Source organism: Plectropomus leopardus, chromosome 7, assembly GCF_008729295.1.
Source record: "Plectropomus leopardus isolate mb chromosome 7, YSFRI_Pleo_2.0, whole genome shotgun sequence".
NCBI classification, from domain to species: Eukaryota; Metazoa; Chordata; class Actinopteri; order Perciformes; family Serranidae; genus Plectropomus; species Plectropomus leopardus.
Genome location: NC_056469.1, coordinates 16,499,400 through 16,513,749, shown reverse-complemented (window position 1 = coordinate 16,513,749; position 14,350 = coordinate 16,499,400). Strand labels below are relative to the sequence as shown.

Sequence of the window (14,350 nt, the reverse complement as noted above, 5' to 3'; positions counted from 1 at the left end):
CCGATTCACTGCTTCTGATTTCTGCAGTTAAGGTAGGAGTATAGTGGAAAGTATTTTGCGATACTTAACGACTGAAATCTCGTTTTTTTTGCACCTCCTATCGTGGTGTTATCATGCTACACGTTTTAAGTGAAGGCTCGACGTTCTCTAAAACCCACTTTCAAATTTGTGAAACCTTTATTCTATTTGTGAAAGTGCAAAAAATTGGGATTTCACCGAATTTTTCACATGTAGACCACATGAGATCCAGATAAAAAAATCACTGCACTTATACAGGTCAAATCTGAGCAAGACTCCCAGAGAGGCTAAAGATTATTTAAAACACAGTTTCAGATTTTTGAAACTTCTATTTTATCTGTGAAAATGCAAAAAAGGGAGGTTTTCACATGTAGATCACTTTAGACTAGGTGTCTACCAAAAACCACTATACTTTGAGAGGTCAAATCTTAACTAGATTATCCCAGAGTGGCTAAAGATGATTTAAAACACTATTTCACAGTTGTGAAACCTAGGTGCTGTTTGTGAAAAACACTGTGAAATGTACTTTTTGTTTGCATTTTCACAAATAGAATAAAGGCTTCACAAATTTGAAGTGGGGTTCAGCCAACGTTGAGGCTTTACTTCAAATGTCTAACATGCTTTCACCAAAGTAGGAGGTGCTAAAAGGCGTGAATCAGTCGTTTAAACATTGCAAATTACGTTCCCCTTAACGCTCCCTTTAAAGGTGAATCAGAAGCTACGAATCGAAAACTAACTTCATCGTCATTGATTTACTCTCCTTTCCTCAGATAGCCACTCTGAACCTGGATCTCATATTTTCTGCACAGGCTATTTCATAAAGTTTAATGGTGAAATGCTGCGTTCAAAGAGCTCTATGGTTAAAACCAACAGTTTTGAAACATCTTGTCTGTGTGACACCTACATCAGTTTACTGAAATTAAGTGCAAACCCTGCCACCTGCTGGTGACACACGGGCAACAACAACAACACAGCACGCAACTGCTTTGAGCAGCGTTATTGCATGGTAAACACAATTAGGCCACACAAGTGGCGACTGAAATAGCGCGTTGTTGTTGAGTCTACAATCCACCACGAGGGCGCCGTCCATTAAAAACAAAACATTTTTACGACTTCATTTGGATTAAAAAACATATTTCTGAAGCTTGCAGTCTTCCAGCATGCAGCAGCATGGCTCAGAGGTAGCTGTAACCAAGCCGTGCGCTTGCACGTAAGAGCAGTTTGACCGATTTACACATCGCGTGCGAACTAACCGCTTCTCGTGACAGCGGGACAGATGCTTCTCAGGCAAATGCTGCCTTCACTGCAGGAAGTGTAACGAAGCAGCACGGCGCATGCTCTCATGCCTCTCTGACAAGCGGAGGATGAACTATCCCCTGCTGTAAAACGGTAAGTAAAACTATCACAATGTTCTTTAAAGTAGCAGGATGTGTGTTTTAGAGTTTTAGGAGTAGACCCGGCGGGTTTTTCTGCACCCTCTCTGGGACAGGAGCGCGCGCCGTCGCACCGTTGTTGGCCGGGGTGTGCGTGCTGCCGCACCGACAGACGTCAGATTGAGTAGGTGAAGGAGGGTGAGAACGACACGCAACTGTCCGTGTAGGAGTTGGTTATCCAACAAGAGGTAGTTGATACAGTATGGGATATGATTATACATTTACTGTAGTCGACTCTTTACTGCGTGGAAAAGGTTGCCATTGAATTAACAGGCATTTTGTTAATTTCGCCTTTATTTCTCCTCGTGCTGTTGATATTGTCGCCCGTGTTTCGAAAGCGTCGACTGCTGCTCGTTCAGGACTGAAAGAATATTATCGGCAGAATAAAAGAAAAAAAAAAGTAACAATTTATTATTGGTTATTCTTTAACTGTTTACTGATTTCTAATTTAGGCAATTTCCTTTAATTCCTTATTATCATAGATAGTAGTTCAGTGGACACTTTGACACATGACCCATCTACATTTACTTTGTTACACACACATTAGTCATTAAGGGCCATATACTTCAGAATTTAACTGTCACCTTTTAAGATAAAAAAAAAGAAGATTAACTTAATATAGGCTTATAGGCTTCATAGCACAACAGAGACAAGTTAACAACTTTATGTGGAGATAGCTGTCAGTTTGGGTTCAATGACTTGCTTAATATGACTTGTTAACAACTCCAACAGATTACAATTTTTCAACAGGTCTTTTATTGTTACTGTACTTGTGGGAAAAATAAATGGCCTAAATACAACAAGGTTACATAATATATGATTTAATGTGAGAAACCTGGAAATGTAGAAAATTACATTTAGAAAAATAAATTATATACAAAAATATTGTCGAGAATGTCAAGAAAATTATATTTATATTTATCATAATTATACATTTAAAATTATGTTACAAAATAATCTTTATTTTTAAGTGTTTTTTTTCCAGGTAATTTCCTTCTTTGCCTTTTTTTGGTAGCTATTTCTAGCCTAAATTAATTTCTTGCTAAATTTTGGGTCATTTCTTAGTTCCTCCTTCTTCCCATGTTTTCGAAAGAAGTCAAGCCAACTTGTTCAGGTTTCAAAGGGTTAAAGGTAATTGTAAAAATAAATAAAAGTGCAGCAAATAGACTGCTGCACTTTTATTTATTTTTACAATTCTGGCCATATAACCCAGGTTTTAGTTCAAACTGAGCTTTTGGCCAGTCATCTCAGACATTCATGTACATTCTCAACAGCACTATAGGCCTGCCCAGGATTATGTCATTTTAAGCCCAGTATGGATTCATTTCTATGACAGTTGCATGCCAGAAAAGACTGTTGGGGGGGGAGGCTGTCATTAACTTGTGTGTGCATTAAATGGCATGCATGTATGTGTGTGTGATCTGGATGCTAACATGCGTGCTTGTCCCTCTCTGCGTGCAGCTCTGTGGTGAGGGGGTGATGGCGGGTGCTGAGGTCACCGTGTCTGCAGGGGATCTCATGATGGTGAAGGAGGAGGAAGGGGAATCCAGTGGCAACAACCATAAGACTCAAGTCATCCTGCACCTACAGCCCATCCTGCATGGGTAACGTGGCTTATATTGTTAAAGGGACAATAGATCTTTTGCATTGGCTGTGTGACAAAATAGAGTTTTTAACAAAAAAATAGAATTGTGCAAATGTATAGCCATTAAATCTATTTTTTTCCATAGCAAAGTTGGCATAATTCTACATCACTGCTCATCATATTCAGTTTAATGCAGCCTTAAGTCAAAGAATAAAACAGTAAGCTATGTGAAGGAAAATAAAAGCTTTACATGTTTCAAAAGGGTGGACATGCAGAAGCTATGCACATATTTTGCTGAACTATTAAACCAGCCTGCATGAAAGGTTTTTTTCTGTTAAATGTGAGGATTTTGTCGCCCTCTGCAGGATAAATGATGACATTGCTGACACCGGCACCACAGTCTTGGCCATAGAGACACATCATGGTATGTGACACAAAGACACCTCCTCTCACTTAGGGATGGAAATTGACAAGATTTTATTGATACCATTGCAGTTATCGATTCAGTTTATCAGTCCCATTTTCAGTTCCCTTATTGATCCCTGATCAGTTTTCTGTGTGGAAAAAAGTAGGCCTATACACGTTTACAGCATCATTGTAACTATTTTATTGTCTCTGAGTCAGAACACAGTGTATATAAACAGAGAAATTATTTGTGCAGCATTTGTTTTCTTAGTCAAAAAAAAAAAAAAAAAATCTGCTCAGCCTGCCTGCACGGTGCTAATATACCAGGATAACTCGGTAACAGCGGCAGTGGCACTCGTGTGTAGATGGTGAAATACATGGCATGTACATGACACTCTGAGCATGCTGTGAATGAAGCAATCCTACTTTTTTTCACACAGCACACATAACTATACTTTGATTAATGAATATATTGCTTTGCTGTGTAGTGTACACTACAGTGGGGGATAAAGTACTGCAAAGCCACACCTGAGTAAAAAAGTACAAATATCTCACCAGAAAATGACTTTGGTAGAAGTTGAAGTCACCTATTTGAATATAACTTTAGTAAAAGTCTTAATGTATCTGATATTTACTGTACTTCAGTGTCGACAGTAATTTTACAATATTAAATATTCAAGCATTGAAAGTAAAAGTACAAGTACATGCTGTAAATAATTAAAAAGCAAGTGGTCATAATTTGGAGAAAGTTTATTTCTAATTAACATGTACACCGTGGTATAATTGGTTGACCACCTACATTACACTTGAAAAAATAAAATAAGAAAATGAAAAATATTTTTCACAACTTAAAGGATTTAAAGCAAAAAATCCAGTTTTTCCTTCCCTCCGATTTCTTCATTCATCTGTCTGTCCCTTCCTCCCTCCTTCTTTCCTCCCTTCCTCCTGGATTCTGTAAGTAAACTACTCAATGTAGTGGTGTAAAAGTATACATTTTGTTTAGGAAATGTAGTGGATTAAAAGTAAAAGCTGACAGAAATATAAATACACAAGTACTTTTGGGGCGAATCTGTACTTTACTAAAGTACCTTAATGAATTATTATTACCTGGTTACAGTACACCACTGGTACAGTATAATACATTTCAACACAGTTAATGTTTTTTTGGCTTGTTATTGTTAGAAAACAGTAAAGCAGATGGGGAGGAGATCGAGTATGGCTACCCCATCACCTGTGGAGACAGCCGAGCGGTTCTTCTGTTTAAGAAGTTTGTGTGCCCTGGGATCAACGTCAGATGTGTCAAAGTAAGCTGACTTAGTAAAACCCTCCTCACACCACCAGACATGATTTTCTTTCGATCCTCTCTGTCATATCTGTCTCATTCCTCTCTCCACATACTGTTAAAACCTCAGTAAATAGCCCAGGCAATTATTTGTTTAAATCATTGAACTCAATAGGCTCATATTTGGGACAGACTATATAGGACAGGCTTTTTATTCGTTTCACACTTTTTTGTGTCTCTTGTTCTCGGTATTACTGCCTTCTTTGGTGCTCATGGTTTCAGTAAAATGAGATTGAATTGTAAAGAATCTTACCAAGCTAACAGTGTGTGTAGCATATTCATATTGACACAAAGTTTAAACATATATACAGGTATTTGTATGCATGATCCACGCAGCTAACTAATGTTATCTCCAGCAGGTAAACCATAACCCAGTTTTATACTGTACATCGAAAGAACTTCGTTAAAAATGAACTGCAAAAATTGCAAAGTAAAATGTGACAGAAAATTACCTGAAATTTTGCTAAAAAGGAAGGGAATGTTGAGAAAACTATATAGATACATTTCATATTTAAGATTACGCTACAAAAAAACACATTATTTCATTTGATTTAATTTTTAGCACCTTTTGTGTTTAATTACTTGTTTGTTTTTCTCTTATTTTTCTTCTCCTTTTTCATTTTCAGCTAATTTACTTTTTACTTTTGAATATATTGCTGATTTTGGGGCTATTTCTTCCTATGTTTTCTAGCCAGTTTGCTCAGGTTTCTTAGGATTATTTGCAACTAGACTTATATTCAAAGTTTTACAGTACTTATAATAGCTTTCATGAGCATACATTGTGTTATTCTTCTTTTCTTCTTCTTTTACAGTTCAATGACCAGCTCATCAGTCCCAAGCAGTTTGTCCACCTGGCAGGGAAAGCCACTCTGAAGGACTGGAAAAGGGCCATCAGACTGGGAGGGGTAATGCTCAGGTATGAAGAGAAAAAAAAAACACTACTTTTCTGTCTGTCCTCGTCCTCATAGTTGCTGACTGGTGCTAACCGTAAATCTGTGTGACCTTTAATTACGCTGTTGCGTTGGGGTTAAAGTGTCAGACTTAACACACCTCAATCTAACGAAGTCAGCAGCATATCTCATTCACATAATTTGTACTTGTGGAGTCTGTCTGCTGTTGGGGTTTGCCAGAACATTCCAGAGGTAGTCGGTAAGCAGCATTATTATGATAGCAGGATCAAATAACACGCAGGCAAGCTGCTGTGTGAAACTTCTCACCCCTTTATCGTGTTTGCACTTGTTCTTGCCGTTACTGTGAGTCAGTATGCCGACTCAATAGGCAATATCTGCTCTTTTCATCTTTATTCCTCCAGAGGTCAGACCGATGGGCTCTGTGTCAAATAAAACCTCAGGAAAACCATCAAGACTGTTCAACAAATTCAATCCACACTATTCTCACGTAGCGTTCTTTTAACCAGCCTCTCTCTATCTCGCAGGAAAATGATGGACTCTGGCCAGATAGATTTCTACCAGCATGACACGGTGTGCAGTAACACCTGCCGCAGCACTAAATTTGATGTGCTGATCAACAGCACGCGGCTTCCTCCGGGGACTTCAGTGCAGCCGAGCCCGTCATGTCTGGCTCTTGACCTTGTTGGAGGACAGGTGCCTCCCCTGACAGGTAGATTTCAGTTGGCATTTACAGTTTGATGTTTTTTTTTCTCCCACATATGCTTCGGCTGCTGTTTTTATGACATGATTGAGATGATGCAGACAGAAACCTTAAAAGCCACCTGGATATAGTTCATCTGCAATAATGAAACATGAATAGTAATAGACACGTGCCTTTGAAGCTCAAGGACAATAAGGAATTAATTAGGAGATGATTATTAAAGGCATAGATAGGGTACTTTTACATAGACAGTACATTACATATCAGTCGGCACACCCCCGGTTTGGAGAAGCAGGCGGGAGTTCGACATGGAGGCTAAGCAATGTAGTGCTGTGAATGGGTCGGCAACAGAATAAATGTAGCCACCTAAAAAAGGTAATCTAAAAAAAATAATATCACTTTAAGTGTACGCTATATTGAAAGTATTTTCGCTGCTTTACCTTAATGTCAGACAGCAATTTTCAACAGGAAAATGAAGCCATTTTATCTCTCTCTTCAAAGCCAGACTCCATTGAGAAAACAGTAATTTAACATCGCTGAACATGGGAGCTGCTGGTCTACCGCTGCCTCAAACAGATATTTTGTTTGTGTTATTGTCTGACTTTGGCATTTTAACCATTTGAAACCAATGAGTAAATTGGTTTGATTTCTTTCAAAAACACAGATAGAAGGCAATGAGCAATTTAAGACGAAAGTACTCAAAAAATAGTAAGAATTTAGTATTGTGCAAAAAATTACCTAAAAAAATGAGCACAAAAAATTTAAAATAAAGTTAAATTGATAATCCTAAGTATAATTTTTCCTATAATTTTAAAAATAATTTTCTAAATCTGCTAATTTCTCACTAAACCCGGAGTTCAAAGGGTCTGAAAGCGGCACAAGAAAAGTGATGTCGATCTGGGTTTCAAAGGGTTAAATCGTTAGTTTGGAATCACCAAAGTCACACAATAACACAGACTAACTGAGTGACTGAAGAAACGGTCGACCAGCAGCTCCTATGTTCAGCATGCTAAAATGACTTTTTTGTCATTGGAGCTGGTGGCTTTGACAAGAGCGTAGATGGGGAATCTGAAGCCGTTAAAAGCTTTCCCATTGGAACAGGCTGTCTGACGGAAAAGAAAAGCTGTGAGAATACTCTCAATACAGCTTATACTTAAACTAACTATGTAGATTTTTTTTAGGAGGGACCTTTTAGGGTGACTAAAATACATTTTGTTGCTAAACCACCTCCACAGCAGTATATGCTTAGCCTCTGTGTCAGACTCCAGCCTGCTTCTCCAAACTGAGCCATCCTAGATCACCATCCACTGTAGGCAACACACTGACTATGGATAAGTACCTCATACAAACCCACTTCAAAAGATCTGAACTATTCCTGTAAGAGCAGTCAGATACCTTTTTAATTTATGCGCTTGTTTCCTTATTGAGCAACCATAGCACAGAAAAAAAGAAAAATCTAAGGGAAAAAAACAACAATTGGATTTCATTGGCAGTCTTCCATCTGCCTACTCATGTTCGCTGGTAATAGGAGATGTTTATGCACTCTATTTACAGTATATCCCCTTTTTGTGGTTATTTCAGGAGAGGCTGTACATGATGCAGCAGAGGTAGAGGAGCCTTTGGAGGAGAAGTTCAGTGCAGCAGCAGAGTGGAGCCCTGGTCCAGCTCGGGATGTAAATCCCATGACAGCCAACGGACATGCTGTGAAGAGAAAGAGGGCTGACACACCTGGTAAATATCAGAAAAGGCTGTACGGGTGCTTGTTAAACAGCCTGAACAGAGTGAGGAAGAGTGGGAGTGGAGAAATAGACTGAGAAATGGGTGGGCTGATAGGATAAATATTGATTATTAAAGCTTAATCCATGAACTTATTTTCCAACATTACCAAAAAACAAGAAAATGAGAGCCTTCTTTATATTAAAACTTTATTTAGAATTCACAGGGTAATATGCGATACAAATAACCATCTAACTGCATTATTTCTGCACAATTAGTTACTACTGAACCAGCAATAAAGGGCTTCATTCATTTACTGATGGCATGCACTTGCACAATATCCTCCAGCACAGCAGGAAACTACTCACCTGCAGCTTTTATATGAGGCAGCACATTGCTTACTAAGTTCAGTTTAAAAGCTTTGTAATCCAGTGGTATACCATTATAGTTCTATATTGGCACGTGGGACACGTGGAGGTCACGTGTCTCTCTGCCAAACGTCTATCAAGTGATATGTCATGACCTCCACTTTGAACTTATGAAAATTTCATTTGCTTCTGGCATTAACCACTTTGTCAGCTGGTCAAGGGCAATGTCCTGGAGGTAAATTTGGAAAGTTTATAAGATACCTTTTTATTATTGGAGGAGACACAGGCTCAGCTCACTGACCTTCAGTCCTCCAGAGGCCACACATTCGAAAGCCATGTCCTTTAAACTGTCCTTTAAACGAGGCGGCCCTTAATTTGCAACAGCATTTTGCAGCAGATGACAATGTTAACTGATGAGGAAAAGAGATGCAACATTCAGACACACGTTTTGACTGTCATAGCATGAATAATAAATGAAAAAAGTGCAGAAAAACAATGAAAACTGTGAATTTTTAAAGAATACTTCACCCACAAGATGACTATTTGTAAATCAATTGCTCACTGTGTGTTACCTTGAACTCTTGAAGAAAACTTTGTTTTTTATGGCATGCCTCGACAGTGTACAAAGAATCCAAAAATGGCGAACATTGTTAATGAACAAAAGTCATAGGGGATCATGTTTAACAACAGCATCAAAACATCCATTTACAAACTCTCATCCAACTCGTGCAGTTTAATCCAAGCCTCGTTTATCCAGTTGTATGCTCTATACTTCCCAAACACATGCATTCTCTCTAAAACCTTATTGTTTATGTATGAACAGTTTCAGGCACAGACAAGAAGCACATCTCAACAATCCTCAACTGGTATATGTCCACAAACTCCATCATTTTCATTTTCCTGTTCACTGTCTATGTAAGCAGCCGTGCAATGCATCCAGGTAGTGCTGTGTTGCGCTCCTCGTTTGCATTAAGTTGAATCTAGGCTACTCTATGCAAATCAGGGGCATCCAGTGTGACTGGCCACCTCTAGAGACTCCCGAATAAACTTTAAAATAGCCACTATCGATCTTAAATGAAGACAGATTCAACAACTGAATGCCGTCTTTCTCGCCTCAAATGTTTTCAGGAGCAGATTTCATGAAATTTTTTTTCTTACTATAAGAGAAAATTTGCAAACAAGCCGTCATGTATCTAGTGGTAATCCCATCAAGCATCCAATGCTGGGAAGCAACGAGACCCCTTGCATCCAAAAATGCCCCTGTGGACACGTCCCAAATGGAATGTCTGAGCAGACTTGTCCATGCGCTCTACCCATATGCAGAAGTTTTAGAAATAGTGAGGTATAGCGAAAATGCATGTATTTGGGAAGTAGTGAGCATATGACTGGATAACATGGATTGTAGTGCACTGAATGTGTTAAAATTTGTAATTGTTAGGATGTAGTTTTGCTGTTGTTAAAGTGTTCCCCTATTGCTTCATTTTTTTAAAAGAATTTTTGCAGTTTTTGGATTCTTTGTCCACTGTGGAAGCATGGAAAAAACAAAGTTTTTTTTCATAAATTCAAGGTACACTGTAAAATCTTACTTAAAAGTTTATCTTACTTAAAATAATCTTAGAAACTGATTGCCCTGTAAAAGCAAGGTAAATTTAACTGGTAATCTTAATTTATGTTTACTTAATAATGTTAAGTTTACTTGAAATTTAGCTTAACTTTACTTAATTTTTGTGAACTTAACTTAAAAATGACGAGTGAAATTACCTTGTTTTTCTCTAAGAGTAAGCCCTTTCAGTAGATCAAGTTAGTCTGACTTAACTTAATCACGACAAAGATGATTTTGCCAATGATGAAGTTACGAGATCTGTAAATTGTGTTTTGTTAACATGTCTAAGAAAATACAAATATGCCTGAGTACTCTGTAACTGGCAGAGTACAAATATTTAGCAGAGTATACCAGGTTAACTGAAATCGTTAAAACTGAGAAAAGATTGATTTAATTTAACTTCACAAAATCCAGTAAATACAACTAAATAAGTAAAGTAAATTTAACAATAAGATATAAAGTTAACATAAATTAAGATTAATAGTTATATTTACTGACATTTTTCAAGGCAGTTGGTTTCCTAGATTTTTTAAAGTAAAATGAACTTGTCAGATTTTACATTGTAACGCAGAATAAATAATTGATATAGAAATATTCATTTTGTGGGTGAAGTATTCCTTTAACCTCAGTCTACCTGCAGTCCGCCTGTCCCTTGTGTCTCACCTCTTGCAGCAACTGCTGCTTGACACCTCTGATACATTGAGCCAATGAACCTCTGAATCTGCAGTTGTAGGTTGTTCTGCCATTTCTGCAGATTGACCTTAAAAAGTTGCTGACCACTAGCAGGCAGAGAGTCACGTCCCTTTATATTACCATCGACGGCATCTGACATTTTTAAGTGCGGCTTTTTCTTGCAGGGACCTAAGCTTTGATTTAAGGGCTTTTAAAGGTGACCTGATTAGGCATTGTTCCAGCTGGACCACAGTCGGTAGAATAGCCTCAAGTGATCTTTTGTGTGAATGGCAAATTGCAGTGCTTCGCTGCACAAGCGGTATTGCTTGTCACAGGGCTTAAAACAAATTGACAACTCTCAGGAAACCTACTCAGCCTTTAACTACGCTCCTCTATCTCCTCTGAACTGTGTTTCTTTCCATTAGAGTACATTCCCGGCATGGAGAAATACATGAATTTAGCTTCAGATAGCTGTAAATAGGATTTAGAATATTTTCCTTGAGTTATTGCATTTATCTTGACGGACATTTAAGTTAACATGAAAGTGGAAGCATCTCTTGCAAGATAAGATATCAAGCACCTCTGACATTTTGTCACTCTTATATACTCAACTTCTATTTGGCTCAGTTTTGTACAGATCCAGAGTAATTTTTCAGTCTGCGCTGTCCTCCTTCCTCTCCTCTTTCTACCCCATTTTCCTACTCTTCTCTTTCTACTTCTATCACCCATTTAACATCCTCTCCCCAAGTGCTTCACCTCTCCCATTTCCTCTATCTCGTTATATCGTTTTCCATTGTTTCTCCAGCCCTGACACTTATTCCTGTGTTTCCCCTCCTCGATTTATTACTCTCTTTCAAACCTTTAACTCTCCTCAAATCTTACTTTCAGACATCTTCCCGCCTCGGTACTCCATCTCATTTATCCCACATTTCTTATTCCGTTTGCTTTGCCTTTTCCTCCTATTGGGTACAATCTCTTTTACCGTCCAGCTCCACAGCTCACACAGGAATGCGTACTGTCGCACACATACACAAATCACCTCTATGATACCACTTTCTCATATATCTCTGCGGCACTTTGTCATTTTTAAATGAAAAGACAAACACACACAGTTCCCCAGAGTTCCCACATATCATAATAATGTCCCACATAATTGACCTTCTCTAGATGGAGTATTGAGCCTGTGGAAGGGTGTGGCGGACTCAGGGCTGATGGGCGAGGTCCTGTCCAGTCTCCAGACTGAATTATTAGCCACTCTTAAAGGAGTGGAGGTTCGCAGTGAGAAGGCCAACCTGCAGGAGACAGGTGAGTTCCCACAGTGGTACTTAGCTAACCACTAGACTGTGAAAAGTATTGCTATAAATTCAATCATATGTCAGTTAAGTTAGAAAAATTCAAATTACATTTTAAAAATGTTTTTAATAAAGGCTCCATCAGCTAAATCTGGGTTGAGATCATGGACATTGATTTTCTTTTCTTTTTTCAAGTGATTGAGCACAATTGTATTATTAATTCGAGCCTTGTGGCTGACTTTTTATGATTTTGTTTTGTCAGATGCCGTCATACTTAATTCCCTGTGTAAGATGTTTGGCCTTTTAGACTCAGTGAAGCAAGCTCTGGACCTGAAGCGCAGCCAGGACGAAGAGAACAAAATCCATAACAATGTTTATGGTGAGAAAGCTGCTGAAGGCAACATATGGTGCACACAGTGATACCCCAGTGGATTGTGTTAACCAATATCCTGCTTTTTTTTTTTTTAGCGCTCGATGAGATTTTGCAGGAGCGAAGGAAGCAGGGTTGCGATAAAAGCACCTCCTACAAAATTCAATCCTTGAAACACCTACGACCTCAACGTCACAACCCGTCAAACCTGCTGTCCTCTGTCAAAACAAGCCCAGTGATCCAGCCTCTCTCTGTTACTGGTTTATCTGTTGCACCTTATGCTCAGCTCACCATCAGCCCTCAGCTCTTTACACATTTCTCTGCCTCCACTGGCCAGCGCCACCAAGCCAGAGCTGGCAGGACTGACAGAGATAGCCGTAATGCCACGCTGGAGAGAGAGTGTGAGCTCGGTGAGACAGGGAACCAAGAGAAGCTTCGTAGGTTGGGGAAAGAGGAAGTGGAGGGAGAGGACACCTCAGGGATCCACAAAGAGCCTGGACAGAGGACTGTTAAGTTTCAGGAAGACGCTCACCTTAGAAGTGAGGACATAGAGGAGACAGAGGGCTTACATGATATTGAAAAGGTGGTTATAGGAAAAAAGGCATCAAAGAAACATAAAAGTATGTGAGGGAGAGAGACGATCTCTCTGGACTAAGTGAGGGAATGTGCCTGAAACCTAAAGACTAAACATTATATCGCCAAGCTGTTCTTTTTCCTCCTTGTATGCTCTGACATATATACTGCGCTTACTTCAGTCAGGGTTACTGTAGCGAGATTATGAGCACAGATTTGCTCTTGCATTGATACCATAAATTACACACTTAGAAAGAGCATTTTGGACATGCTGACAGTCGATGCATTGATCAGTAAATTTACAGAAAATTAATTGGCAAGGGTTTTAGTAATCGAGTTATCATTTAAATCATTATCTAAGCAATAATCCATAAAATTCACTGATTCCAGCTGCTCAAATTTGAAACGTTTTCTTAGTCTTTGGGTTTTGGACTGTTGGTCGAACTGAATTTGTGATATAAAGCTGTCACTTTGGGCTCTGGGAAATTGCAATGGGCATTTTTGGTACTATTTTATGAAATTTTATAGACTAGAAATGATAAATAAGCAATAATTTTTATTATTGTTAATTAAAATAATGGTTAGTTGCAGCTATAAAACACAGACGTCTCTCTTGTCTATTGAATCTAGTAATAGAAGCAGTACTCTGTGAAAGTTTTTCTAAATGTATTAAAGAAAAAAATCAGCTGCCTCTGAGATGTAAATATATTTGGTTCTATTTATGATCTTTGTTGCTTACATTTTCCCTTGTGTTAAAGTAGTTTGCGACTTTTTCATGTCATTATGACAAATTTTTCCTCATACTTTTATAATTGATTTCTAATAACATTTGTAATGTAAAATTTTGTGATTTGCACTTATGTGTTGAATTTTATATCATTTGGATTTTGTGAAATATGTCTCACTCAGGCTTATATTTAGGCCCTTGTGATAATGCCTAAGATCTATGCACCAGACATTCACTGTCTGAAGAACTGAAATTCTTCTTGACAGTAAGACCTGTAAAGTAAATATTGTGACTGTTAATGTGCCGTTGCTGTATGCGGGATTTTACTAACGTGCTGCAAGTAGATAATCGTAAATTACTTTTCCCCTTCTCTTTATGATAAAAAAATATAAAGGATAAAAAATATGTGATGCACGAGAGTATGATGAAAAGGACACTAATGTCTCGAACGACCTTGTAAGATAATGAGCACATTTTAAATAAAAACCTATCTGTTTGATATTTTAACAGAAGCAGCTTGTGTTTAATAGCTAATTTCGCCATCACTGACAAGACTGACTTTGGGACAGTACGGATAGGAAAAGTACTCGCTGCAGGAAGCCAATATGCTAGACAGACAGACTGATTTGTTTATC

General features: G+C 38.3%; 1 protein-coding gene across 1 annotated transcript; it reads left to right on the top strand.

Moving 5' to 3' along the window:
* Window positions 1-1,326: 1,326 nt before the first annotated feature.
* Window positions 1,327-14,214, top strand: LOC121945941 (glucocorticoid modulatory element-binding protein 1-like). The gene is made up of 10 exons (XM_042490321.1): window positions 1,327-1,407; window positions 2,913-3,055; window positions 3,402-3,460; window positions 4,624-4,745; window positions 5,596-5,699; window positions 6,219-6,403; window positions 7,976-8,125; window positions 11,921-12,058; window positions 12,308-12,424; window positions 12,514-14,214. Exons 2-10 carry the CDS (start codon window positions 2,931-2,933, stop codon window positions 13,041-13,043), a joined length of 1,530 nt encoding a protein of 509 aa, XP_042346255.1. The 5' UTR covers window positions 1,327-1,407; window positions 2,913-2,930; the 3' UTR covers window positions 13,044-14,214.
* Window positions 14,215-14,350: the final 136 nt, after the last annotated feature.

What these genes read in the sequence shown, in the direction of transcription:
- LOC121945941 (XM_042490321.1), top strand. Translation starts at nt 2,931, where the DNA reads ATGGCGGGTGCTGAGGTCACCGTGTCTGCAGGGGATCTCATGATGGTG. An exon ending in CTGGGAGGGGTAATGCTCAG is followed by an intron (nt 5,700 to 6,218) that starts GTATGAAGAGAA and finishes TCTATCTCGCAG; the next exon opens with GAAAATGATGGACTCTGGCC. An exon ending in ACAGGTGCCTCCCCTGACAG is followed by an intron (nt 6,404 to 7,975) that starts GTAGATTTCAGT and finishes TGGTTATTTCAG; the next exon opens with GAGAGGCTGTACATGATGCA.